Raw genomic sequence first — 27,324 nt, 5'->3', positions numbered from 1 at the left:
CCTTCCCAGGAGGGCCCACAAGGAGAGGTTAGGAGGGAATCAGGGGCTGCAGGCGGGTGGAGGGTAGGAGGGCCCCTCTCCGCTTTGTGTCTTTTCTCCTGTTTTCGCTTTTCTTAACCAGGACCACTTATTCTTCTTACAATAAAGTTTAGTTAGTGGAAGGAAGGAAAAGCTCTGATTTTTTTTTTAATCTTTATTGGAGTATAATTGCTTCACAATGCTGGGTTAGTTTCTGCTGTATAACAAAGTGAATCAGCTATACCTATACATGTATCCCCATAGCCCCTCCCTCTTGCGTTTCCCTCCCTCCCACCCTCCCTATCCCACCCCTCTAGGTGGTCACAAAGCACCGAGCTGGTCTCCCTGTGCTATGGGGCTGCGTCCCCCTAGCCATCCATTTCACATTCGGTAGTGTGTATATGTCCATGCCACTCTCTCACTTCGTCCCAGCTTCCCCCTCCCCCCGCCCCCGTGTCCTCACTTAAAGAGATGAAAGGGAAAACCTCTTATTGAAAGAAGTAACAATCTTTATAAAAGGCAGTCATACTTAAGTGGGATTGTGCTCCTTGGGGTCTCGACCTCTGTCCTGGCCAGAGAATTCATGCCTGGATCCTTTCCCTTGAGAGGAGGATGGTCTGGGCCCACCCCTGGTGACCCTGGGCAGCCCCTCTCTTCCTCCCGGGTTGAGGCTTAGGATGGTGGGAGGGGTGTCTCTCGCGCGGCTGCCCCGTGGAGGGGGCGGCCCACCCACGGGTGAGGCACCCAGAGGGGTCCTGAGCAGCCAGGGCGGCTCCCCGGCCCTCCGCTCCGAGGGCCCTGCTTCACCAATTCCTGTGCAAGCTGCTGGGGCTTTATTCAGCCCAGGAAAGCCACCGGGAGGGACCCTGACTCCTGGAGCTGGCAGGGCCTTTGGGGGGTCATCATAGGCACAGGGGCTGAGACTTGCTGACCCAAGGGGTCTGGCCCACAAATGATTGGGTGCTGCCTCCTGCCCCCAGCGCCTTGGCCGGCTGGGAGGTCAGCACCTGCTCCTGCCACTGAAGGTGAGGTATTAGTTCAGTACCCCCTTCCTAACCCTGCCCTCAGTCCAGGTGCTGAGTTCCTGGAGGGCAGGGTCCCTGACTCAGCGTCACCCCTCACAGGCAGCCTGGCAGGGGCTGGGACCTGCCCGGTGAGGTGCTGTGAGCTCAGCCACTCTCGGCAACATCTGGGCCCTGCAAACTTGCCCAGGAACCGGGGCCTCACGACACCTGCCTCTTAAGCCACCTGAGCTGTCCCCCTGTGCCCGTGCCTCTCCTTTGCAGTGGCAGCTCTGCTAACTAAGGTGGGCGCATTCCGAGAGGTTGGGGGTCCCAGGTGGTGATGGTGGGGAGGGTCCCTTCTCCGGTCCCACCTTCTGGCCTCGGATCGGCCGTGTCCCCCGGGAATGGGCGTGACTTCTCAGTCCTGGGCTGGGCAGGCACTCAAGGACAGGGTGTGGGTGGTGGCCAGCCATCCCGTCCCCATGGAGACCTCGACAAGGGGGCCAGGGCTTCCTGCAGCCCCTGGTTCCGGACCGGGAATCGGAGCACCTGGGCTCAGGTCTTGCCTTTGCTCGGACCAACTGTGTGACCCGGACGCGTCCTAGTTGGTCCCTGCGGAGGGTGGACGGGTGGTGGGCGTGCACTGGGCCCGGGGCACCGTCCTCTCCCGCGGCTGCCGGCGAGGTCGGGGTAGCCTGCCTGTGGGAGCCCGTGAAGCCCCCTTGCGCCCTGCATACACAGTGAACGCGCTTCCCCCCGAATTGGATCAGGAACAGGCCTGGACCTGTGGGTCAGAGGGGGTCCCTCTGGGCTTCAGCCTGAGGCACCGGCTGGCGGGCCCCGGTCAGCAGCCCCCATCCCCAGTGCTCGGCTGCCCCCAGGCCGCTGCCCAGCTGCTCTGCTGAAGGCACTGCCCAAGGTCACTGTGACCTCCGAGGGCTAAATCCAACAGCCGCTCCTCCGGCTGTGTCCCGTGGGTGGGTGTCAACCTCCGTCTCCTCTCCCGGCTCCCCCTGCCCCCCACAAGGCTCGGAGGTTTGCCTCTTCCCAGCCACCCGCCCTCCCCAGGCTCTCGGCCCCGGGCTGTAAACGCCTCTGAGTGCCCATGACTGACTCCATGGTTATTTTTACATCTTCAGACGCGTGTGTCCAGCTGCCTGTGTGCACGCCGCCTGGCGTCTGATGGGCCTCTCAGGCTCACGTGTCCGGGACAGAACCCCAACCCTGCCCCCTGCCCCCGGCCCCGCACCCCCGCCCAGGTGCCCCCCTCCCCAATCCAGCATCGCCCTCCTCTTCCTTTCCCTCACCCCGTCATCCACCCACCAAGAGGTCCCACGAGTTAGCGCGGCCTCCGCAGAGGGAAGGCCCCTCCCGCTGTCACCATGGTTACTGCAGAGCCTAGCCTTGGGCCCCCTTTCCTCTGCTCGGCCTAGGCCAGCAGCTCCTCTGGCCTGGACAGCTGCAGGGGCCTGGAGCTTTGCTGTCACCCTGTGTCCCTTCGCCACACGCAGCGAGGCTGGGCCCTCTTTGCTCACAGCTCTCAGGGCCCCTGGTGTGCTGGGATGCGGCCTCGGCCCGGCTCAGCAGGCCCGCCTGGCTGGAGCCCGCCTACACCTCGGACCACTCTTCCCTTCCCCTTGTGCCAGCCCTGCCCATTGGGTCCCTGCCTCTGGGCTTCTGCACTGGCTGTTCCCTCTAGCACAATGCTGTTCCCTGAGGTGCTGCCGGGCTGGCGCCTTATATCCCTTGGGAGTCCGTTGTCCCTTTGGGAGAGTCTCTGACCCCCGTGCTCAGGCCCCATGACAGCCGCTGTCATCAAATGCCATCCACCCCCAAATGCCATCCACCCCTGCCATCAAATGCGGTCCCCTGAACAGCTCTTCCTCAGAGTTTTCTTCTTTATCGATCTTTTTCAGCGTTTGACTGTCTCCTCTCTTGGGTTTCAGCTCCACAGAAGCTGGGCTGTGTCCCCTGGGTCCCCGGGCTGCTCGTGAGCAGAATGAACTGGGCTGAGGGCTATGGGGGAGGCCACCCCGCGGAGGGACGGGAAAGGAGGTGGGGTGGGCTCCGAGGGGCCCCACTGGGGGTCTTTCAGTGGCCCTTTTGGTGAGCAGGGCCCACTATGTGCGGAAGAGGGCAGGGGTGGGCTGACCCCAGAGGCGGGTGCGCTCCCCTGGGTTTCGTGGTGGTGGGGAATGTCCCAGGGCCCAGGCCGAGGTCCCTGCTCAGCCCGCTCTGTGCTTGCTGGCGTGTGGCATTCACCGAGGGCCTCTGTGTGCCAGGCGGGGGCTGTGCTGGTGCCTTGACTCTGCAGGGTGAGTGGCGTCCGTTTCTCAGATGGAAAATAGAGGCTCTAAGAGCTGAGGGACGGGTTCCCAAACGCAGATGTGGGACGTGAACCGGGTCAGCTGGTGCCCACTGTGGCGCCCGTGCACAGTGGTGGAGTGTGTGTGTGTAAGCGTGCAGGTGTGCGTGTCTAAGCACACGTGTGTGAGCACGCACGCATGCGTGATCAAGTGTGTGGCAGTTTGTGCTCGTGCACAGGAGTGTGTGTTTGTGCGTGTGCCTCTGCGTGCACCCCCTTGCTTTAATCTTTGGCGCTTTTGTCATCGCCCCATCCGTGCCTCCTTTCACTACGATGACCGCAGTCCCCTCCACCCCTGGCCGAGAGCTGCCCCGGCAGCGAGCCGCCCAGGCCCTGCGGCGGCTTCATCTCCTGCCCCTGGAGTCCGGGCGCCCAGGGCCAGGTTGCAGCCTGGCTGTGGCCCTGCAGCTCCAGCTGGATGGGTGCTGCCGTGAGCGGGGTCCTCAGGCCCTCGCGGCCCGGCGTGGAGAGAAAGCGGCCACGTGAGTGGGTGGCCCGGGGCGCGGGGTGGGAAGGCCAGGGACGCTCCCTCGCCGAGTGACCAGCCTCGCTGGGCTTCTTGCGAGGGGCGCAGCCCTGGGTGCTCCCAGCTCCGCAGGAAGGGCTGGTGGTGTCCCTGCTCCCTGGGGGCACTGGCGCTGTCTCTCCCGGGCACGACCTGCTTTGTCTCAGGCCCAGACCCGAGAATTTCTGTTTCTCCGGTGCCTGGTACTGAACAGCTTTCCACTAAATAGCACTCCTCACAGAATAGGTTTTAAAAATAGGATCAATACATGGCCCGAAGTGATGGGGAGGGAGAGGGGGTGGAGCAGCTGCCCATCAAAGGGCCCCAGCCACGCCCCTCCCAGGAGCGGTGTTGCGCCTCAGCTAAAGGAGCCCACTGTGGGGGGCTGGAGGGTGCCGGGTGAGGGGGTGTACCGCAGCTGCTCCAGCCGTAACCCGGGCTGTGGCTCTGGGCCTCCACCAGGCAGAAGGTGGGAGCTCGTCACACAGCCGTGTCCCTCACCCTGTTCTGTTCATATGTAAAGTGGAATCAGTGACTCCGAGGGTGTGTTAGCTTCCTGGGGCTGCAGTAGTGAATTGCCGCAAACTGGGGGGCTTAAAACAACGGAAGTGTGCCCTCTCACAGTCCTGGGGGCTGGAGGTCCAAAATCCAGCAGCGTTCTCCTGCTGAAGGCGTGGGGGACCATCCTGCCCGCCTCCTCCGGCTCCAGGCCACTCCAGGCCTCCTGGGCTTGTGGGCACATCACTCTGTGACTTGTCTTCTCGTGGCCTCTCTTCTGTGCATCTGTGTTTCCTTTTTTGTCTCTTATAAAGACACTCGTCTTTGTTTTTTTAAAATAAATTTATTTATTTATTTTTGGCTGTGTCAGGTCTTCATTGCTGCGCGCGGGCTTTTCTCTAGTTGTGGCGAGCGGGGGCTACTCTTCGTGGTGGTGCGCGGGCTTCTCATTGCGGTGGCTTCTCTTGTTGCGGAGCACGGGCTCTAGGCGCGCGGGCTTCAGTAGTTGTGGCACGTGGGCTCAGTAGTTGTGGGTCGCGGGCTTAGTTCCTGCGCGGCATGTGGGATCCTCCCGAACCAGGGCTCAAACCCATGTCCCCTGCATTGGCAGGCGGATTCTCAACCACTGCGCCACCAGGGAAGTCCCAAGACACTCGTCTTTAGATTTAGGGCCACGTGGATAATCCTGGGTGACTCATTTTGAGATCCTTACCTTGTTCACATCTGCAAAGACCCTTTCTCCAAATAAGGTCATGTTTGCAGATTTGGGGGGGTCAGGACATGGACATGTCTTTTGGGGGGCCCCCATTCACCCCACTGCAGATGGGCGAGGGTATGCATTGATTCTCAGATCTCTGTAAGGAGTAGGATGTGAGCTGCATTTCAGATAGAGCCAGGATCCAGAAAGATTAGACCGGCCCAGGGAAAAGGGTCTCGGGGACACATGTTGGCTCTTGCATGTAGGTCCCCAAACCAGCCTTGCAAGTGCAGGCGTCCAGGGTGGCAAGACCTGCTTGGCAACAGGAGGCATCTGAGGAACGTGAGAAGTTATGGGGCGACACAGGGGCTCGTAGCAAACTAGACTCTAGACCATGAGTCGGCAAACCAGGGCTCTGAGCCGAAGCCGGCCCGCTGCTTGTTTCTGTTATAAAGTTTTATTGGAACACAGCCATTCACTTACGTGTGGTCTGTGGCTACTTTCGCAGTTCAGTAGTTGTGACAGAGGCTGCGTGGTCCACGTAGCCGAAAACAGTTACTGTCTGACTCTTCACAGAAAGGGTTATGGACCTTGCTCTTGGCTATATCACTGGGAGCGTAACTCCTAGAGCAAAGGGGTGACAGTCTGGCCCTGCCTTGCTGTTAAGGCCACAACTAAAGCGAACGGTCTTTCCTGTGACAGAGGCCCTCACCCTCATCTGTGCCAGGTGATGGGGCTGTCACTTCTCCAGCAGAAGAGGGCCTGCCTTCAAGAGCTCACCTTCCAGGGTGGGGAGTGGGGAGACAGGAAATAGACAGGGGGCAGACAGCTACCTAGAAAAGCCACCGAGAGATGCCGGCCTTCGCTGGGGAGAGGAGTGGCAGGAGGCGGTCGGCGTGTCTGGGGGTGTGGCAGCCCGTGTGGCTGGCAGGGCTGTCCTCACGCCCGTGGTCCCTTCCCTAGCTGCCTCGGTGGCTTCCCTTTGTCCACACACATTTTTACTGGGGGTCCTTCTGTGCTCATCGCCTCCCCAGGCTTTTACCTCTTGGGCCTCTGGTGACACATCAGGGAACGCTTCCATAACAACACATGCCCTTCATGCCACGTGTGTGACTAATTTCTCTCCGGGCTGGGCCACGAGTTTCCTAAGGGAGCCATGCTCGGGAGAGAACACGCTGGAACCCTTGGGTGGGCAGATGGGTTTTTGTGGGTTCTGGGGTTTTGTTTGTTTCCCTCAAAATGAGAACATCTTTGCTTTTTTCTGACATAAGCATTTCAAACACTACAAACAGGGTCTCAGATAGGAAGTGAAGCTCCCCCATCACAATCCCCGGATTTTGTAAATACAGGCGTGTCGGAGCCCAGTCACCCAGGCTGGTCTGTGTACTGCCTGGGGCTGCTTTCACGCCCGACGGCAGAGGTGGGTGGCCGGGACAGACTGTCCGCCCTCTGCCTTCATAAGGAAGGGGCTGTGACTGTGGTTTGATGGCAAACAGGCAGGAGGCCCCACCCTTGTTCTCCGTCTGGTGGCAAAGATGAGTCTTGAGTCAAGCTCGTTGGGATCTGGTTGTCACTTGGGTCTGTGGGGCTGCTTTTCCAGGCTTCGGGGGTTGGGCGGGGGGAAGCAGTTCATCGCTCCATCCCACGACCTCCTCCTGCGCCCGCCCCTCTGTCCCCTCCTGCCCCGGTGAGGGGGCTTGATCGTCGAGAGCTCCGGTGCGGGGCTCAGGGCTGTCTGACACTTCAGTGTTTAGGTGTTTACATTAGGCCCCGGACTCCTCACCCTCATCAGAGACCGGGCGGCGGCTGGGGTGGACGTGCTTAGGAGGGACGCTTGTCCTCTGATCTCGGGCGGTTCGCCAGGGCCACACAGGCGGCCAGGAGCGGCGGGGATACCAGCGCAGCGATTAGGGTGTTGAGGGAAATGGGAACTTGAGACAGACTCAGGCACGTCGCCTGCAGGGTCTCGGGGGTGGCTCGTGTTGGGTCTGGCAGAGGGACCCCAGCGCTGGAGTCCGGGTCACACCCTGGAAACGGAGAAATCCAGGAGGTGAAGTGGGTCTGGGTGCGGCAGGAAGCCACCCTTGCAGGGCCGAGGCGGGAGGCCTGAGTCCCCGGGCAGGCTCTGTGCTGTCCTGCCAGCAGCCTGAGTGTGGCCCCTGTGGCCCCAGGGTCTGGGGCAGGGTGGAGGCCCTGGCTGGGGGCCAGGGTCAGGTGGGCGGGCCAGCCAGGGAGTGTTCTGAGCCCACTTCCGCTGTGTGGCCCGGGGCCCGCGGGTGGGGTCACCCTCTTGCACACGAGGAGGTGGAGGTGCAGGGTGGCCGGGGAATTGCCCGGGGCCGTGCCTGGGGCCCAGGCTCTCGGGCGAGGGGATGCCGGGGACCCGGGCGGTAGCTGCACTGGGCCGGCATGCCTGACGGCCCCCCGCGCCCTCCGCAGACTGCCTGCTGATGCTGGCCTACAAGGACAGGGCAGAGCGAGCCAGAGGGATGCGGGAGCGCAGCAGCCTCGCGCTGGAGGACATCTGCGGCCTGGAGCCCGGCCTGCCCTACGAGGGCCTGGCCCACACGCTGGCCATCGTCTGCCTGTCGCAGGCCATCATGCTGGGCTTCGACAGCCGGGAGGCCATGTGCGCCTGGGACGCCCGGATCCGCCACGCGCTGGGTGAGGGTGAGTGACACCGCTGCAGGGCTCCGAGGGCCCGGCCTCTGTCCTGAAGGGTCCCGCGGGCCTCACCGACGGGCTGCAGAGGCCGGGACACGGCTCCAGGCCACGGAGCTCAGTGCTTGCTGAGCGCCCTCCGCTCGGCCGCAATTGGGGCGGGGGGCTGGGGGGCTGGCCCCTCCTGAGCTCCCTAACTTGACCCCCTTCATCTGAACTAGAGCTTTTAGCCCCGGCGGGCGGCTGCCTGAGCCCAGAGCCGGGGTAGGAGGGGCGGTGCGGTGTCGGGAGCGCCGTCCCCCGCGTGTCCCTCTAGGGGAGTAGCGGGGTGCGGGGAGTGTGCTTGGGAGATGGGGAGGACCCAGCCCACCCCTCAGCCCCGCTGCCCACCTCTCAGCCCCGCTGCCCACCCGGCTGTGTGAGCAGAGGCGGGCGGGCCCCCAGCTGAGCCATCAGAACCCATGATATTTTTAAAAAAATTAAAAAAAATTGCAGTATAGTTAATTTAGAATGTTGTGTTAGTTTCAGGTGTCCAGCAAAGTGGTTCAGTTACACACATATACGTATATTCTTTTCCATATTCTTTTCCATTATAATTTATTACAGATAATGAGTATAGTTCTCTGTGCTATACAGTAGGTCCTTGTTGTTTACCCATTCTATATATAGTAGTGTGTATATTTTAATCCCCACGTCCTAATTTATCTCGAAACCCGTGATATTTTAACACCGTATTTTGAAAATTCAAAATTAAAGCCAAAAGCCCATGACGAACAAAGCGTCAGAATTTAGAGTGAAGTTGGGCTCAGAGCCACGCTCAGACATTCCCGTCCTCAGCTGCCCCAGCGCCACAGCCAGCCTGGTCTCGATTTACGCATTTGCTGCTTCGCTCACCGTGGGCTCTTTGCATTAATTTTTGTTGTTTAAATAATCATTAAAATGTCAGTGATCTTGGCCACTGTTTTGTGCCCAGGTAATGGCCTTGCTCACCTCACCCCAGCCCAGCCCGGCTAAGGGGCTGCGGCCCCTCCCACCTCCGGGCGCCCCCTGAGCGGTCCCCTAGTCTGGGGACGTGTGGACGGCTCAGTGAGGGGATGCAGTGGCAGAAGGGAAGAGCCGCGCCTTTCCAGAAAGTTCTGCGGTTGGGGGTTCCCGCCAGTTCAGCCTGGCTCAGGGCACGGCTCCTTTTCTGCTACGGGGCAGGCAGGGCCCTTGCACAGAGGCAGCTGGCACCCTGTCTCGGCACCTTGACAGAAATCACCAGGACACTGATGGGGTCGGTGACCCCCAGCCTCCTTGGGCCGGACAGAGCAGGCCCTCAGCGCTTCCTTGCCTAGGAGCCCCTCGATGCCCCACTGCAGGGGCTTGGGTGGGGCTCAGGGAGGAGGAGGTGGAGCTGGGACTGGGCCCCTCTGGGTTGGAGATGAGGCTGGTGGGCACGGGTGGGTAGGCCGCTGTCCACTCCTGGGCCCGGCTACTCCGGGGTGCACCCTCTTCCGAGGTGGGAGCCATCTGGGGAGGGAAGACCGTCCTCCTGAGGGGCTTCGGGGGCAAAGCGCCGAGCTGAGGTAGTGGATGAGATCTCGGGGAGCAAGTTGTCCTGCTCGGCGCCAGGGAGAACCCCTAACTGGAGAGGGAAGGGGGTCCACGGTTTCCCGAGTGTCCCTGCGGTCAGGCTGGGCTGTGAGGCAGACCTTAGACTCTCCACGGACCAACGGGAGGCTGGGCCTCCTGGGCCTCCGTTTCCCCATCTTTGAAATGGGACCACAGCAGCTACCCTTGGCAGGGGTTCTCAGAGGAGGTGCTGTGAACAGGAGTCCTGAGGCCGCGGACCTACCAGGAGTCGCATGTGAGCTTTTACTGGAGCTCGCCGGGGCCAAGTTAGGATGGGGAGGGGGCCCCCTGAGGATGGGAGAGGTGAGTGTAGCCACCTCGGGGCTGGACGCTGCGCTGGGAGGCGGGGCGGGGCAGACCTGCCCTCTGAGCCGACCCTGGGATGCTGCGCGCCCCTCCCTCGCCTCTGCCCCAGCGACGCCCTCTCGCCCCTGCCCCGCCCTCAGTGCACAGGTTCCACGTGACCGTGGCTCCCGGCACCAAGCTGGAGAGCGGACCCGCCACCCTGCACCTCTGCAATGACATCCTCGTCGTGGCCAGGGACGTCCCTCCGGCCGTCACGGGGCAGTGGAAGCTGTCGGACCTCCGGCGCTATGGGGCCGTGCCCAGCGGGTTCATCTTTGAAGGAGGGACCAGGTGTGGGTACTGTAAGTATGCGGGCCGTGGGGACCCTGGGCCGCGGGCAGCCCCAGACCTCCCGGCTTCCCGGCCCGACTGTGGTTCAGAGCCGACCCTCCTGCTTGCAGCTGGCCTCTCGGGGACACGGCAGGGTTATGTCTTTTAACGTCGAGCCCAGACCCTCAGCTGTCTCTGTTCTTGCTGTTGGAGGGTGGGTGCTTGGAGGCTGAGAGGAGGGCCCTCCCGCAGGAAGCCCCTGCAGGGGTCACCCGGAGGCAGCTCATGGGCCTACGTCCCAGGTCACAGAGCGTCAGAGCAGCTCAGGTTGGCTTTAAAAAAGAAAAGGGGAAGAAGAAGAATAGATGCATTTATTGAGGATGTGCTGAGAAACTCCATAGTGGACCCGCCAGCTCCCTCGGCCCTCCCAGGCCGGACGTCACAGGTGGGGGCCGAATGCGAGGGCGCAGCAGTGAGGCAGGGGTCCCCAGGGCCGAAGTGGTGTCCGAGCTCCAGGGAGCTGGCCTCCAGGCCGGGAGGGGTGTGGTGGGAGTGGGGGATGTTCCAGTGCCCCCAGCCTGCTGTTCTCCGAGTTGGGGGCCGCTGTGGACCTGCTGTCACCGTGCGGAGCGAGAAGTCCCTTCCCTCCTCTCCAGAGGGGCCGAGCCTATCTGCGTGGCCTCCCCGGGCTCGCGGCCGGCCGAGTGCCTCCTGCTGAGCAGCTGGGCGGCCTCGAGGGCCACGGTCAGTGTGCTGGGCTGTGGGCTGTGCATCCCCACCTCCGTTCAGCCGGGACCCTGGTCAGGGGGATCATCGGCCCCTCCCTCGTGTGCAGGGTGGATGGAGGCTCTAAGCCGGGGGCAACCTCTCTCCACCTCCCCACCGCCGTAAAGGGGCATTAACCGCCCCCTTCTCTACCACCTGCAGCCTCATGAGAGGACGAAGATGGCAGGGGCCTACTGCAGGGTCTGGCACACTCTCGGTATGGCCAGGATGGGGGTCCACCTGGCTCTGGGGCCGCGGTCATGCCTGGATTTCTCTGGACAGAGGACACGTGTGCTGTGTGCTGGGCATCTGGCCCCCTCATTCCGCAGGGGGTGTGTGAGGTGGGACAGGCTGATCCGGCCCAGCCGGGCAGCCCGCAGGGCCCTGCCTTTGAGGGGACAAGATGTGAGCTTCAAAGGCGCTGAGCAAACAGGTGAACAAGCAGGTGAGGGCCAAGTTCCTGCTCAAGGCAGCAAGGTGTCTATAGCCACTGCATTGTATGATGCTCCCTGGTCCTGGGCTTCGGGGAGGTTAAAAGCTTGGAGAGGCAAAGAGAGGCAGGGAGGGGGGCTGTAGCGGAGGCGTAGGTGGGCCTCTGGGGCGGGCAGTTTGGCGCAGTGGCCCTGGAGCTGGTGGGGTGGCCGCAGCCAGCGTCCGAAGGGCCTTGACCGCGGCTGGGCCTGTGCATTTCCCACCTGGAGTTTTTGAGCAGGAACGAGGGGTGAGCACAGCTGTTGGCCTGCCTGCCTGGGCTGTTGTGGAAGGGCCTGCCTGCCTTGGCTGTTGTGGAAGGGCGCACAGGACATTGGCCAGAGTCCTTTCTGCTGGACAAGCCCTGGGCCACCTCGTCTTTGGTACATTAGAGGTGACAGCAGCGGGTGGTGCAGGGGACCCTGGCCCAGCTTCGTTTCCCTCCCTTGCGTGGCTGGCCGGGAGCCGCAGGTCACAGCGTACTTGGCATGTGGCGGCCCTTCCCTTCCGAGATCTCCTCCATGTGGGGCCCTGGAGCTGCTGGGGGCACCCCGGGCAGGGTGGGGGGAGCGACCAGCGTCCTGGCTGGAACTGTGGAATCCCTGAGCGCTGAGGCTCAGACAAGTTGGCTTGTGACTGGGGTTCAGACCTGGGGTTGGTGCTGGCGTGTGCCCTCGAGCGGGGGCAGGCCAGGACGACCGGTTCCTTGGAGACCGTTTTATTTGCCCGGACATAATGTAATAGAGCCCTCTGGATATTTTTCCCCTGAGGCCTCAGAGTTGAAAATTCCGACTCTTGGGGTGGGTGGGCTCCTTCTGCGATCGTCAACAATTCCAGGCATCGGAGCAGCGCTTCCTGCGAGGGCAGAAGCTGAACCTCGAGCCGCTGTGCCTTCCCTGGGTCCCCAGTGTGAATGGTGACGGGGCCGCCCTGGTGCTTTTGCCCGAGGCCTCGAGTTAGCTCCGTCCACAAACCCGGGCGGATCTGCCTTGACCTGCAGGCTGCAGGCCGGACATTCTCCCGCTGAGGGACCCTGGACCGAGAGAGAGTCCCTCTTGGGCATCCTCATCTCCCCTCCAGGCTGTCTGGAGGCCCCTGGCCAAACCCACGCAGTCAACAGTGACCCAACACAGTGGTGGGTGGCTAGGACAGCCTGTCCCGACCCTCTGCCCCCGGCAGGTCCCACTGAGCTCCGTTCTCTTCCCGGGACAAGCTTGCCGCCGCTCTGCTGGTTTAAGCCAGTTTTTAGGCTGTTACCGGACTCGATGCAGGGCTGGGTGGGAGGGGACGGTGCACCGCTGTGCGTGTGGTCAGAGCGCCAGGCCGCTCAGGACCCGGGCCGTCCTGGGAGGAGGGCGGCTAGTTCAGGTCCGGGAAGGGGTGTGAGTTAGCGTCCTGGGGCCATGTAGCAAATGACCACAAACCGGGGCCTTAGAACAACACAAATTTGTTCCTTCCCCATTTCGTTCAAAGTCAAAGTTGGGGAAGGGCCGACCTCCCTCGGGGGCTCCAGGGGAGGGTCTTCCCTGCCTATCCCAGCTCCCGGGGGGGCCAGGTGTTCCCGGGCTTGTGGCCGCGTCTCTCCCGTCTCTGCCCCGGCATCATGGGGCGTCTCTGTAGGACACCAGTCGTTGGGTTTAAGGCCACCGCACACTCCGGGATGGTCTGTCTGAGAGCCTTCACTTGAGCACGCCTGCAGAGACCCTTTTCCAAATAAGACCACAGTCATAGGCTCCAGGATGTGAACCTGTGCTTTGCGACCACCGTTCAGCCCGTGACAGGGGTCACCTGACCTGTGAAGGCGCCAGCATTCAGATCTCGATGAGTCTGTGGGCACCGGGACAGAGGGGGTTAGAGTCACCAGAAGGCCCTGGAGGGTTTTGGATGTAAGGAATCAACATCTTCTCCCCTGGGGCAGGTCCCAGCCTGGACCCTGGGCCCCCCAGGCCACATCCCCCGGGCCCTCAGCCTCAGACCACTCCAGAGAGCAGTAACTCGACCCTGGCCCCCTTCACCCATCCTGAGATCGGTGACTGGATGTCAGGAGAGGGCCCTGGAGAGTGTGGAGGAGGGGTCGGGCAGGTGTGACCAGGACCTGGCAGGTGTGCGGGGGGCTCCGTGTGGCTCTGGGTACCGCGTGGGTGGACGTGTCCTCTGTGTGGCCTCCACACGGACGGCAGCCTGTTCAGATTATTCGGACGGGGGTTGGGCTTGGTGGCCGGGAGCTTGAGGTCCCCCAGCGTGGCCCGATTCTCTGTCTCTGGGGTGGTCACGGCCCGCTGTGTGTGTTTAGGGCTGCAGGCCAGGGGCAGGGCATGCTGGTGAGGGTGGCACAGAGATTTGGGGGCCCTTCCCCACCAACAGACTCAGCAGGCAGGGAGAATGGTGGGCCCGGGAGAGGGGGGGGTCTGTCCGGGGTCTGGAGCCCAGGGAGGGCTTTGGAGAGGGCCAGGGGGCATTTGAACAGGGCCTAAGCATGAATGGAAGTTTCTAGGATGAGGGGCCCCCGAGGAAGTCCCCGTCCTTTACATTGGCAGGTCCTGTCAAGGGCACTTCAAGGGCATTTCCACATCCATAGGAGCCGGCTGCGGACACAAGGATCGGGGTCCTCGGATGCGGAGGAATTCAGCAGGTGGTGGAGGGCGGGAGTCCTAGGCCGGCCCCTGAGTCTGTGCAGCCTGTTCCCCTCTCCTTCTCCCGGCTCCTCGGGGTCCAGGCCATCCTGTCAGCCCCTTGGGGTGCAGTGAGCAGTTTTAAATGATTCTTATATGTGAGTAGAGGATGAAGCTCTGAACTAGGGAGGGACCGTCTTGCTACGCCTGTCCCGCTCTGAGAAGCCCTTAAGTGCCTCTTTTGGGCCTTTGTGGTCCAAATGCTGGTCTCGCTGGAACTGCTGGAGCCCTGGTCTTGAAGCCCAGGAATCTTGGGGAGGAGGGAATGTGTTCAGGGGCTTCTCTGTGGCCTGCACTGGGTGAGGGGTTGGAGCTGGGAGCACACGGCTGGGAAGACTCAGCCTACGTGAGAGGACACAAGGCGTTTAGAATCCTCGGGGGCACGAGGGGAGCTGGGGAGGGCCACAGACCCCAGCCCGGGAGCGTTGGGGAGGCCCTCTGGAGGTGAACCTGAGTGGGGCCTCTGCAGGGTGAATAGGAGTTGGCCCAGCCGCCGAAGGTAGGGAGGGCTGGGGGGAAGAGAAAAGGTGCTCCAGCCATACATTAAGCGCGGCTGGGTGACGGGAACAGTGTGTGCGGGGTGGCAGAGGTGAGGTAAGAGGAGGAATCTGGACCAGAGCTTGCACTGTGTTCCCAGGGTAGCAGGGAGCCATGAAAAGTGCTAGAGCAGGATGGTGCCACCCACAGATCTGTGTTGAGGACGATAACTGTGGCCCCAGGGTGCAGACGGGATGGAGGCAGGGGCCGTGAGTGGGTGCGAGATGTGGTCCCGCTGAGGCAGGGTCCTGCTGTGGGCAGCAGCTGGGCGGGTGGGCAGGGCCTGTGGGTTCAGGAATGTTAAGGCGGTGAGTGAGAGGGGCAGAGAGGGAGGGCCAGCCTGGGGTGGGCGGGGAGGAGGGCGAGGTGAGGCGAGGGTCCCAGCAGGGTGGGCCTGGGCTGAGCGGTCCAGTGCTTTGCCCATGGGGGTGGGGCAGGCGTCCCAGGCAGGGTTGCAGCCCGTGCAGAGGCCCCGTCAAGAACCTGTTCAGGTTTATACTTGGAGGTTGAGTCTCCCCTTGGGGTCTAGGGCCCCTGTCACATTTCTGACACGTTTGTGGTTGATTTCAGCCCTCTGCCCCGAAGTCTCTGCTCTGGGGGTGGGAGTTGGGCCCGGAATCTGTCACCCTTTTGTACTCCACTATGGCATTTGCACACGGGGATGGTCCAGGGAGGTGACACTCAGGGTGTCCAGGGAGGCCTCAATTGCACAGGGCCAGGGAGAGATGGGGCTGGGGTGATAGTCACCCCAAGAGACCCCCCTGCAGGGCCCCATACTTTGTGGGGTACTAGGTCCTCACACCAACCCTATGTGGTGTGTGCACATCGCCATTTTACAGACAGGGAAACTGAGGCACGGAGCTGTCCATGAGTTGCCCTGGCCTGTCCGTCTGAGTGCGGTGGAGCCGAGGCCTGGCCCTGGGGGGACCTGACTCCACACCGCGTGCCCTGCTGTCCTGCCAACCAGCCCAGCGCCTGCCTGGCACTGGGGTTAAGTGGGGCAGGACCAGACACTTTTCAGCTCTCAGCAGACTCGGGGATTCCTTTTTGGGGTGTTTTGCTTCAGTCTGTTTCCTCCTAGGCAGAAAAGCAGGCCCCGTGTGTCCTCCTGTCTTTGGGGACCTGCAGGGTGGCCTCTTGGGACCATCTGGACGTGATGGCATGCGAGCCTCATCCCACATCTCCAAACGGGAGATGCCCGCTGTGTGTGCAGGCGGCTGGCATTTAGCAGCGGCCGTGAGGATGTGAGGTGCCTGCACTTCGTGGCTGCCTCCTGCCCGGATGGGGATGGGACGGGCTGAAGAGGGTGGGGAGACGGCTCGCTCGAGGATGGGACAGAGCCTGCTTCCCGGAGGAGTTGTTGTTTGTTTTTGTTTTACTGTGGCAAAATACACATAACACAAAATGTACTATTTAAACCACTTTTAGCATGTAGTTCAGTGGCAGTGAGCCCATTCACGCACATGGTTCTGCCCCCATCACCACCACCATCCCCAGAATCTTTTCATCTTCCCGAGCCCTGTCCCCATTAAACACTCTCTCCGCATCCCCTCTCCCCGCCCAGCCCTGCACCCTTTAGTCTACTTTCTGTCTCTGAGTTTGATGACTCTAGGGACCTCCTATAAATGGCATCATGCAGGATTTGTCCTTTTGTGACCGGCTTGTTTCACTCAGCGTAGTGTCCTCAGGGTTCATCCACGTTGTAGCAGGTGTAGCAGGAATTCCCTTCCTTTTTAAGGCTGAATCAGATTCCGCCGTATGGATGGACCACATTCTGTTTCTCCATCCATCTGTCGAGGGACGCTTGGATTGCTGCCGCATTTTAGCTATTGTGAATGAATGGAGCTATGGACATGGGTATGCAAATATCTCGTCAAGACCTTACTTTTAATTCTTTTGGGTGTGTGCCCAGAAGTAGAATTGCTGGATCAGATGGTGGTTCTCTGTTTAATTTTTTGAGGATCTGCCACACTGTTTTCCACACGACTGCCCCATTTTACATTCCCACCAACGGTGTACGAAGGGCCCAGTTTCTTGACATCCTCACCGGCACTTGTTTTCGGTTTCGTTTTAGTTTTCTTTTTCTTTGTTGTTTAAATAGTAGTCCTCCTAGTGGGTATGAAATGAACAGGTGAAATTTAAAACTTCATTTCGAATGAACTTATTTCATTGAACTTTGCTTCTTTCTCCCCAAATAAGGGCAGAGACAAATGAAGCATTAATTACTAGATGTTTTACTCTATTAGGAAACTCTCTGCAAAATAATATCCCAAGGGGCTCAGTTAGCTGTGCCAACTTTCTGACTGATAATCAGTGCTGTCTGGACTTGAGCTTTCTAGAACCTTCTTGGCAGGAAAGTCCTCCAACGCCTTCAGACTCTGTCCTCGACTGGACTTCACCGTGGGGTCTTTGTCAGCAAAGGGTGGAATGCTTGTTCTCTGAGGAGTTGGGGACTGAGCTCTTAATAGGGTCCAGTGACAAAGGTCTGGACACTGGAGATTAAAGACTAACTTCAGATGGGAATCGGCCGGGATCTAACTGGGCTCATTGAGCGTTTGAAGGAAGGCTTTTCTTTCTCACGGCTGGAGAATCTTTGAGTTGAACACGATGCTTTTCCACTGGAGATATTTATAACGCGGGCGAGTTTTGCTGCACCCCTGAGGATCCACAGCGCCTGTGTCCGTGAACCCGCAGGCGGCTGTTTCCTGCTCCGCAGGACTCTCTCCTCCGTCTGTTAATTTCCCGTGTTACTTATTGCTGCGGGACAGACACCCCAAACTTAGTGCTGTTTCATGGCTTGCGATTCTGTGGGTCAGTGGTCTGGGCAGGGCCCTCAGGGCTCTCTCTGCGCCACATGGTGCACTGGGGTCACTCGGGCAGTGGCGTTTGGTGGGTGGCCTCAGGTATGGCCTGGGGCCCGGGTGCTGGCTGTTGGCCGGGACGCCTCAGTTCTCCTCCGGGGCCTCGCCCTCCAGCAGGACAGCCGGCTTTCTCACAGGGTGGCTGGTTCCAAGAGAGCAAACGTGGGGGTCTCCAGCCCCTAAGGCCTCGGCCCCAAACCCGAAGGAGCGTCCCTCGGTTACTTCCTGTGGCGCAGACCCCGGGAGAGGGGAGCGGCCCCGCCTCGGGGTGGAGGCTTCACGGACGCGGATGAGAGGAGGCAGGGGGGGCGTCGTGGCAGTGACCACACCGGTACAACGTGGCAAAACGGGTCCAGGCCCTAGCTTGCCTCCCCTCCCCCAAAATAGACAGGCAAACAAGAAATGCGGGGAGCCCTTCCCTGGGGAGGGGAGGGGGCCTGGCTGCCTCCACGCCCCCCTTTCCATCCACACTGAGCGCGGGGGTCTCGTGGGCGCCTGGCCCTGGGTTAGACACAGGGGACTGCGGACGACTCAGAAGTGGTCCTGCCTCAAGGTGCTGGGCCTGGCGGCCGGGACAGCATCAGACCCAGGAGGTAAAGGGTCGCGGGGTCTGCCCCAGAGGAGGTGTCCCCTGAAAGCATCACCGGGTGAACCGTCACGGGTCAGGGGTCAGGAAAGGCCATGTTCCCCGAGCAGAGTCTCAACAGGCGAAGGGGTGTTACGGGTGACTGAGGGGAGTCGTGGAGGGGGATGGCCGCCCCGGGGGAGGTGTGGCAGGCGGGCCGGGCACACTTAGGGAGCTTGTTGCCCCCAAAGCCTGGGGTGGGGAGGGGAGCCACGGGGCAGCAAGAGGTCGCCGCTGGGTCCGGGAGGCCTTGTCCCTTGGTCGTGAGGCTCAGGCGGGCCGTCAGAGATGCATGTCCCCCCACAGGAGTCCCTGGAGCCGCCGCGGATGCTGGGTGGCGGCCGGCTCAGGCTCGGGAGCTCACAGACGCCTGTGGAATGCCACCGGCTCCGCTCCCCCCGTAATGTGGTTTTTTATAGTCGGGGGACTGACTGTGCCGAGGCCTCTGCCAGCTGACCGTAAGCTCCGGATTAGAGGCCTGGCCCCGGGGAGCAGGGGTGGCCGGGACGGGGCCTCCTCCCCGCCCACCTGCCATCGGCTAAGGTCCCGGGCTCGAGTTCTAGGTTGGGAGGGACCACCCGCCAACCCAGCCCCTCCGGGCAGCGAGCCTCGTGGGTGCCCCTGGGGACCCCCAGGGTGGGCCTGGCTCTGCTTCTGGTCAGACGCTCCGTGGTGCCAGGACATGGCCCCTCTCTGGGCGTCCGCTTCCTCACCTCTTGAGCAGGCGCGTCACCGGTTTGGGCCCTGGTGGCTGCCCAGGGGCATGGCGGCCTCGCCACGTGTGGGACTGGCCCGGGTCCCTGGGATTCGGTGCCGGCGAGCGTGACCGGGACGGTTTTAGTGTGCCGCTTCCCCGTCTCCCCCGGGCACCCTCCTTCCAGAGGGAGCAGGCCTCTCTCCGGGCAGAGGGAGGAGGGCGAGGCACCGAGGGATTCTTGTGTGGTGACACCACGCCGGGCGTCCAGCCCCCGTGACCCGGTGTCCCCATTCACTCGGCCGCGGGACTTCATTCACGCTGGCGGGGCTCCGGCCCAGCGCAGGGCCCTGCGGCCGCTCTCCGCCCCTGGCATCTTGCAGGCCCACGTGCCCCCTCCGCCCGAGCCCCCTTGGCTGGGATCCCAGCCGGGCCTCCCCTCTGTCAATGCAAATAATCAATAAACCATCAATGATAAGAATAGAAAAGAGTTTTATCAGAGCCAAACTGAGGACTAGCCCGACAACCTGCTTCCCAGACGACTCCGGAAAAGCAGGGCTTTCAGCACAGTTTTATATCTTGTCAGAACAAAGAACATCAAAGAAGTCAGGGTGACATTTCTTCAAGGTTTCAAAAAATAATAAAAATAAAAAAGCAGACCAGCGCGTACACAGCGAGTCAGCGTGGCCTTGGCACCTGGGAGGGAGGCTTACCGTCGAAGGAGGAGCAGCGTTGGTGCCCAGGAGGAGGGGCATTTATTTAATCTTTATGTTTAACATGGACCGTCTTTACTGCGGGTGGACGTGCCCTTTTCTCTAATAATTAAAGCAGATGTACAATTTGATAGACCACAAATAGGCTATTTAGTTAGCATTGAATTCAAGTGAACTCGTGTATAAGCCACGATGACTTTCCCGTATCTCAGTACGTAAACGTGTCTTTTATCACCTCTGTGAGTGGGAGCCCCGAGGCTGGGTCTCAGCCCTGCCACTGCGCACCAGGGGCTCCAGTGCCCCCCACCCAGAAAACGAGCCCGGGAAGAGGGAAGGGGCTTTGAGTGGGCCAGGCTGCTTCGTCTGCAGGGCAGGTGGCACCGCCTGTGTTTTGCCAGCTCCCCCTCACCACAGCCCGGGTGAGGACACCAGGTCTCGCAGCTGCCCTCCTGGATGTGCACCGGCCGCCCACCCCTCAAAGGAGCGCGGGCCAGAGGGAGGGGCTGCCTCCTCGGCCTCCTCCATGACCCCCATCCTCCAGAAGTCACCCCAGCTCCTCACACCAGCCCGGGAGACGAGAGATGGCTGACGGCCGGGACCAGCGGGCAGGACGCCCTCTCCCACCTTGCTCATGCCGTGCAGCTGGGACTCGGGCCGGGATGGTGCCCTCAGGCCTGGGAGAGCCGGGGTGTGGCTGAGCCTCCCGGATGGCTCACGTCACCACAGTGCCGAGGGGACATCGCCGCGGTGCTTGGGGGGGGGGGGGGGGGGGGGAGGTCTCACGGGTTGGCTCAGGCTTCTGTGGGCAATCCCCGCCCAGCGGCCCTGAGCCCACCCTGCAGGGGCCCCACCGACCCGAGCTCTGGCCAGGCTGACACCAGGGTCTGTCCTCCCTCTGCAGGGGCTGGGGTCTTCTTCCTGTCCTCGGCCGAGGGAGAGCAGATCAGTTTCCTGTTCGACTGCATCGTCCGCGGCATCTCCCCGACCAAGGGCCCCTTTGGGCTGCGGCCTGTTCTCCCAGGTGGGTGCCGGAGGTGGGGAGCCTGGCCTGGCGGGAGGGTCAGGTGGGCTGCTTGATCTCGGGCTCCCGGGGGCGTTTGCACCCGCACAGCCCCTCCTCCACGGCGTCTGAGCTGCTGGGACGCTCAGAGGCCGAGGCTTCCTGTTGGGACAGTTACTGTAGCTGCACCAGGTGGACCAGGAAGAGGCCCGAGCCCGAGACCCCGAAGACCTTCCGAGCCGGCCCGTCTCCCAGACCTGGGCGGGGCCCTCGCCTGAGGTCGCTGAGGTCAGGACTGGCTCCGTGGGAGCCAGAGTTCGGGCTGGAAGTTGCCTTGTGAGCTGGGGTCTCAGCGCATCGGGTTGGTAGGTGCCAGGGCTGCATGAGCTGGCCTGGTCTTCTCTCCCACTTCCCTGGCTGCGGCTGGGACACTGCTCTTCAAGAGTCCTGGACCAGGGATGGCGCTGGACCGCGGAGGGCCACGCTACCTGGGCACTTCCTCCCACAGGGTGAGGTCTGCCCTCCCCTCGGGGAGGGCGGGGAGGCCCAAGGCCATGGGAGGGACAAAGGCTGGTCCTTGTCATCGCAGCTTCCTTTGACCGAGGCCCTCCGGGTGGGTGGTACCCAGGGTCACCGATACTCCCCTCGCCCCAGTGAGGCAGTGCTTGTCCCCTCGTCCAGGTGGGAGACCAAGACCTGTGGCTGGGCATCAGGTGGTCAGTGAGCTCACATCCGTGGCCTCCTTGCATGGGCACCATAGCCGGGTCGGGGGCAGATGGACCTCCTAGGGAGGCAGGGGCTGGCGACGTGCCAGGTCCCCTTTCTCCCAGCGTGGGCCCCTCAGCCCCGCAACCCCCCAAGCGGGCCCCGGGGGGGCGGGGTGGGGAGGAAGGAGGCAGCTCCTGTGACCAGAGCCTCGCCGCCCGGGCTCTGCTGGGTGGTGCGGCAGCGCCCTCTGCTGGCGGCTTCCTGCATTGCAGCCGCAGGTAGTGGTGTGGGTGGCCGGGATCAGAAGGGGGCTGGCGTGGATGGGGCGGGTGTGGACGGCAAGGGTGTGGACGGGGCTGGTGGGTCCCTGCTCGCTGAGCCTGGCCGGCGTCGTGTTGAAGCCTGTGATCTTTGGGGACTCTTGAGATGTGGCCTCCACTGGGTCAGCAGCCTTAACACTCTGAGATTTGGGGGTGTCTTCTCAAGCTGACCGCTGCTCGGTCAGACCCACTTGGACACCAAGGACCAGAGGCAGGACCTGCCTCACATACAGTGGGGAGGGGGAAGGGGAGAAGTTAGAGTTCCGGGGTCCACCCTGCCCCAGGCGTGTCCTGTGTATTCCCACCTTGGTCCCATGGCGCGTGGCGTGCACTGTCTCTGCTCCCACATTTTGTAGTCATGGCTGTGAGGTTCAGGGAGGGCGAGTGGTGGGGCTGTGAATTCGTCCAGTGCCAGCGCCCTGCTGCCTCACCAGCAGCAGGAGGGTGTGCCAGTGTCCTGACCCCCTGCAGGGACTGCCCGCTTTGGGGCACGGGACATCTGCTGGTGGTCGGGGGGGCTGTCCTTGGGCCCAGGACACAGGATGATGGCCGGGGACCTGGACGGGGGTGGTTTGGGTTGCCTGAGCTTGGTGTCTGGCAGCTGGGGTGCTGGCATGGGGAGGAGCTGGGGCTCCCAGGGGCTGTGTCGTGGTGTTGCGACTGGACCGAGGTCCACACGGCCCTGGCAGTGCTGGGGTAACTGTGATGTCCTGAGCAGTGGGTGGGCCGCGGGGACAGGGCTGGGGCCGCCTCCTGGCTGACTGTCCTCTCTGCTGCAGACCTGAGCCCCGGGGGCCCTGCCGTGGAGGAGCGAGTGGCCCAGGAGGCCCTGGAAACCCTGCAGCTGGAGAAGCGGCTCAGCCTCCTCTCCCACTCCGGCTGGCCGGGCAGCGCAGGTAGGGCCATGGCCTGGGCCGTGAGGGAGGGCCAGCGGCCCTGGGGCCGGGGCTGCCCCTTTAAGGCAACCTCCCAGCTCCTGTTCGTTCATTCATGCCCCTCCCTCTGTTGGTCCATTCCTTCTCTCGCTCATGATGCTACACTCACTAAGCTCCGGCTTGGATGCTGACTGTAAGCATGGTGCCACCGTGGGTGCTGGCTGGCGGGTTGGGTTTGAATTCCTTCCCAGCCACCGGGGTGTGGCCTGGTGAGGCTGTGGCTTCACCGTCTGTGCCCACACAGAAGGCTCAGGGGTGCTGGCTGCTGGGAGCGAGGCCCCTCAGCTGCTGCGGTTCGCGGGGAGACGGACGGAAAGGGCCGGCAGCCCCTCGAGGGGACGCTGCAGCTCCCGGGGGTTGGGGGGTGGGGGGCTGCACCGGGGTCTCCTGGGCCAGAGGCGGGGGAGCTCTGCGGGCCCTCTCTCCTGTGCGATTGTCGCCAGTCCCATGGGTGCAGAGTGGGGATGGCGGCCTCTCCGTCCAGGCCCCTAGAGCCGGGGGCTCAGGTGTGCACGGGCCACCACCTTCCTGGAGGAGGGGCTCACGTCTGGTTCCCAGGAGGACGGCAGGGAGGGGATTGGTGTGGGCGAAGGGGCCGTCCTGGGTGACGCTGGGCGTGGAGGTCCAGGCAGGGCGTGGGTGAGCCGTCCCAGGGTGGCGACTGGAGACTAGGGAGCGCAGGCCCTCAGCAGGGCGGGGGCGTGGGGGGACTAGACGTCAGCTCCCACCGAGGCTCCCCAGCCCACCCCGGGCAGCCGAGCCCCACAGGAGTCTCAGCCCCCAACTCTCCGCTCAGGGGACGACCGCAGCCTGTCCAGCTCGTCGTCAGAGGCCAGCCACTCGGACGTCAGCGCCAGCAGCCGGCTCGCGCCGTGGCCAGAGCCGTCCCCGTCCTCGGCGGGCGCGTCGCCGGAGGGTCTTGGGCTGGCGGCCGCCCAGGCCCCCGGGGAGGCCGCAGCGGGTGCCTCGAGGCCACCCCCCAGGCCGCTGCGGCCACGGCAGCTGCAGGAGGTCGGCCGCCAGAGCTCCTCGGACAGCGGCATCGCCACGGGCAGCCACTCCTCCTACTCGGGCAGCTTCTCGTCCTTCGCAGGCAGCAGCCTGGACGTGTGGCGCGGGGCCGACGAGCTGGGCTCCCTGCTCAGCCTGCCGGGAGGCGGGGCGCCCGAGCGCAGCCTGTGCGCCTGCGCGCCCGGGGCGGCCGAGTACCAGGTGCCCGCGGCGCCGCGGCCGCACTACGACACGCCCCGCAGCGTGCGCCAGGCGGCCCGGGACCAGCCCCCCGCCACACAGGGCAGCGCCAGCGACGGAGCCGCCGGGGACTCGGGCGGCCGGCCGTCGGCGGGGTGTCCCTCCGGCTGGCTGGGCGAGCGACGGCGGGGACAGGCGACAGAGGCCCCGTCGGGGCCAGGCGAGCCCTGGGAAGTGGGTGCCCCCCACGCGGGGCCCCCTCCGGCTCTCTTTTCCGCGTGTCCCGTCTGCGGAGGACTGAAGGTAAATGCCCCTCCCTGAGGGCGGCGGCTGCGGGGTGGGTGGTGCCCTCGTGGGGCTGCCCTCGTGCCGTGGGGCAGCCGGGACCGGGCTCGGTGGGGCGGCCTGGGGGCCCAGCCTGCAGGGAGGGCCGCGGACGCAGCTGGAAGTGCGTTCTGGAAGGTGGGAGGCTGGTGGGGGGCCGGGTGGGGGCAGCAGAGCCCAAGGACCAGGTGCCCAAGTCACACAGGAGCCTGAGACTAACCTCCCTGCGCGTTGCGTTGTGTGTCCGAGGGGCTTCACCTGCTTGCGTGCACAGGTGGTCTGTCCTTTGGGGGGTCGCTGAGGCTCAGGAGGCCCCGGGGACTGGTGCGGGTCTGGCTCTCGGGACCCCGGGACCCCGACGGCTCACTCACAGCCGCCGCTTCCTGAACCTGCGCGCTCCAGGGGGAAGGGCAGGGTCGGGGTCACTTGCCAGGAGCCCCGGGACAGCGCGGGCAGCGGGCGCCCCCCTCCGCCCCCCTGGCTGAGCCAAGGGCTGGTGGTCAGGACCAGAGGATGCAGGGCTCGGGCCGTCCGTTCGCATTCAGGGGCCCCAGGCACTGCCGGTGGGTCGCCTCCGGGCGTCGTGCTTCTTCCACGCCCTCCGTGGTCGGCCTGCTCGCCTGCATGGATTTTGGCTGCGTGGCCTGGTTTGTCCATTCGCGCTACGATTCCAGACGCCGCCGTGGAAGGCGAGGCCCGTGTCCGTCCGATCTGGGCTCCGGCCGGCTGCGTCCCGCACACAGCTCACCTGTTAACTGTTTCGCTTTGTACCTTCACTGTTGGCTGAAGCCGTTTGTTGCTCTTCACATTTTTAAAACCTGACACTGTAATACATTCTTAAACTGGAAATAAAATTGTTTTTTTCTTATCGTCTTGTCCTTTTCCATGTGGCCAGCTCTGTCCACCTCCCACCCTGGCCCTCCCAGTGGGGCCTTTAACTGTCTCTGAAATCCAGGGGCTCGGCCTCCCTTGGCCCGTGGGTCACAGAGCAGGGAGAGGCCTCGCCTGTCTGTTCAGCCTTAAGCCTGAACACGTCGGAGGCGTGAACAAGGAGAGCAGCCTCAAACAGCACACAGGCCTTGTGCATGTGTGTGTGGTGTGTGTGCCAGTGTGTGATGTGTGCTTTCATTTGCATGCATGTGTTCTGTGCGTGAGACGTGCACACACGTGTGACATGCAGTGTGCATGTGTGTGTCATGGCGTGCACGTGCGTGTGTGCATTTGCATGCACTTGTGTGTGGCGTGTGCACATCCTGTGTGCACGTGTGTTACATGTGTGGTGTGATCTGTGCTTGGGTGCCAGGTGTATGCGTGCCCACGCACGTATGTGGCCTGTGTGATGTGTGTGCACACGTTCACTGGAGACCACAGTGCGGTCCTCAGTGGTCCCTTAGGCTCATGCAGGCGGCTCCCTGTGTCCAGTGAGGGTGGACACCCTACCTCCTGGGCCAGTGAGGGTCCTGGCTCTGAGCTTGGAGCGCCCTCCCCACCCCTAGTCTTCCCTGCGTGGGCGGCAGAGCTCCAGGGACCCCATCAGGGCCCCCCTGCACATCCCGGGAGGCCACATCCCACCCTGTCCCACCCATTTCACCCTGTTCACCACCCTGTTAGAGAGCCGGGGGCCCAGGTCCCTGCGGGCCCTGAGGACCGGGGTTCTGGCCAGGCTCCTGCAACACTGCAGTGGAGGGAAAGGCAGGCTTTGGGGGCCGAGCTGGGGCCCTGCCCGCTGGCTGGGTGGCCCCAAGCAACTCACTACCCCTGTCTGAGCCTCCTGCATAGATAGGATGACAGTCTTGCCTGCCTGGGCCCCGAGGGGCCTGGTGAATTGTTGTATGTAAGTGCTCGGTGGCTGCCTGTCAACGGGGCTCGACACACCGCTCCTGTCGCCTCCCCAGAGGGACCCACCAGCCTTGTTGCAAAAGAAAGAAGCTGAGAGGTGCTGGTGCTGCGGGCTGTGGGGAGCGGCCCTGGAGGCCTGGGCGGCCCACTCCGGCCGGAGCCCTCGTCTTCCAGGCCCAGCCCCGCTGCGCTCCCACGGGCCCTGCCTGCAGACGGCCCTCTCTCCACCAGGGCAGGTGGAGGCCCCAGCGGCCGAGGGACTTGCCCTCCATGTGAAGCCAGGGAGGGCTGGAGCTGGGCGTTTTGCCTGCCCCTGGCCCATGCGGGCGCCCTGGCTGTGAGCTCTGGTCTCCTGGACCGAGGTCGATGGCCGGGACTTCAGGGAAGAGCCACCTGAGGGGCGAGGCGGGAGGGGTGGAGTGTGGGCCGCCCAGGTGAGGACTCGGGCGCGGTCGGAGGGGACAGGCTCTGGGCTGGAGGGGGCGTGGCCAGGGGCCGGGGCCCTTCATGGGAGTGGCCACTGACCACCACGGCCCTTTGGGCAGGCGATGGGGCGGCTCAGGAGGAGGGCCTAGCCCCCAAGAGAGTGTGCCTCAGTTTCCCCTGCAGCCCAGGGCGGCCCAGGGGCACAGAGCCTCTCACCGGGTGCGGCCAGGTGGGCCGCCAGGATAGCCCCGCAGGAAGCTTTCGGTCTCGTCCCCTATCTTTCCGGAGCTCATGGGGTGGGCCTCATGCCCTTGGCTGGAACACCTGCTTCTGTACTCCTGGGGCCACCAGCTTCACTCCCCCTCCCTGGGGTGGGGTGGGCAGTGTGAGGGGGCTTCTCAGGTGCCAGGAATGGCAGGGCTGGGGGCAACCAGAGAGGAGTCCTCGCCTCCCCAGGCCCCGTGCACCCCCCTGCCCCCACCTGGCCCTGGCCCCCAGGGGGAGGGGACAGGAGGCACCGCGTTTGCTCATCTCCCACGGCACGTGGTTTCGTCCTTTGGGTCTGACGCTAGGACTCGCCGCCGGCAAAGCAGGTGCCGTCTGTGGGTGGGGCTCTGAGCAGTTAGTGATGGGGGCTCCTGAGGGCAGTCGGCTCTTGTCCCAGGTGTTGGAGGTCAGACACACCCTCCCCAAGTCCCCAAGCCTGCCCGGGCGCCTTTACACAAGGTGATGGGTTAGGCCAGCCCAGGTGCCCAGCAGCCTGGCCGGGACCAGGGTCGAGGTGCTGTGTCCTGAGTTTGGGCAGCACCTTTGACCTCCCAGAGAGCAGGTCAAGCTTCTGCACCCCTATTCCAGCCCGCAGCCCCCCATGAGACCCCACTGCCAGGCTGCCCTCCTCAGAAGCGCCGGGGATGCTGGACCCTTTCCCATCAGGTGCCCCCGGCCCTGGCTGGCCCATATCCTACTGGGTTTGGGAGGTGGAGGCTCAGGCAGCAGTGAATGTGCCAGCAGTGGGCCACCGTCCCTCCCTCCCAATCTGCCGGCAGACACTGCCCCCAGCTCTGAAGCCCCCAAACCCCCTTCCTTCTCGGAGTCTTTCTGCACCTCCAATCAGGCACCTCAAAGTGGCCACCCTGCAGTCTGGGGGCCTTGACCCATCTCACGGGGCCCCCAGGAGTGGCTCAACCAGGGTGCCCTGCTTAGAGCAGGCCGGCAGTGCCCGGGGCCAGGGGCGGGTGATGTGACAGCCCTCGTGCATCTCACGGC

General features: G+C 63.2%; 1 protein-coding gene across 13 annotated transcripts in view; it reads left to right on the top strand.

The window, feature by feature from the left end:
* The window catches only part of DOK7 (docking protein 7), a 34,913-nt gene that overhangs the window by 2,607 nt on the left and 4,982 nt on the right, over positions 1 to 27,324 (top strand). For 2 of the 13 annotated variants that reach the window (XM_082390851.1, XM_082390850.1), the window contains exons 3-7: positions 7,527 to 7,757; positions 9,809 to 9,998; positions 20,217 to 20,336; positions 22,123 to 22,239; positions 23,075 to 23,772. In XM_082390851.1, the coding sequence (XP_082246977.1) occupies positions 7,527 to 7,757; positions 9,809 to 9,998; positions 20,217 to 20,336; positions 22,123 to 22,239; positions 23,075 to 23,772 (1,356 nt within the window). Of the gene's footprint in view, positions 1 to 1,044; positions 1,325 to 7,526; positions 7,758 to 9,808; positions 10,025 to 20,110; positions 20,337 to 22,122; positions 22,240 to 23,074; positions 24,662 to 27,324 lie in introns of those variants that run through there. The other 11 variants (XM_082390848.1, XM_082390847.1, XM_082390845.1 and 8 more) reach the window with 9 other exon arrangements.

Source organism: Balaenoptera borealis, assembly GCF_965194805.1.
Source record: "Balaenoptera borealis genome assembly, chromosome: 4".
Lineage (NCBI taxonomy): Eukaryota > Metazoa > Chordata > Mammalia > Artiodactyla > Balaenopteridae > Balaenoptera > Balaenoptera borealis.
This window is presented reverse-complemented; position numbering and strand designations above follow the sequence as displayed.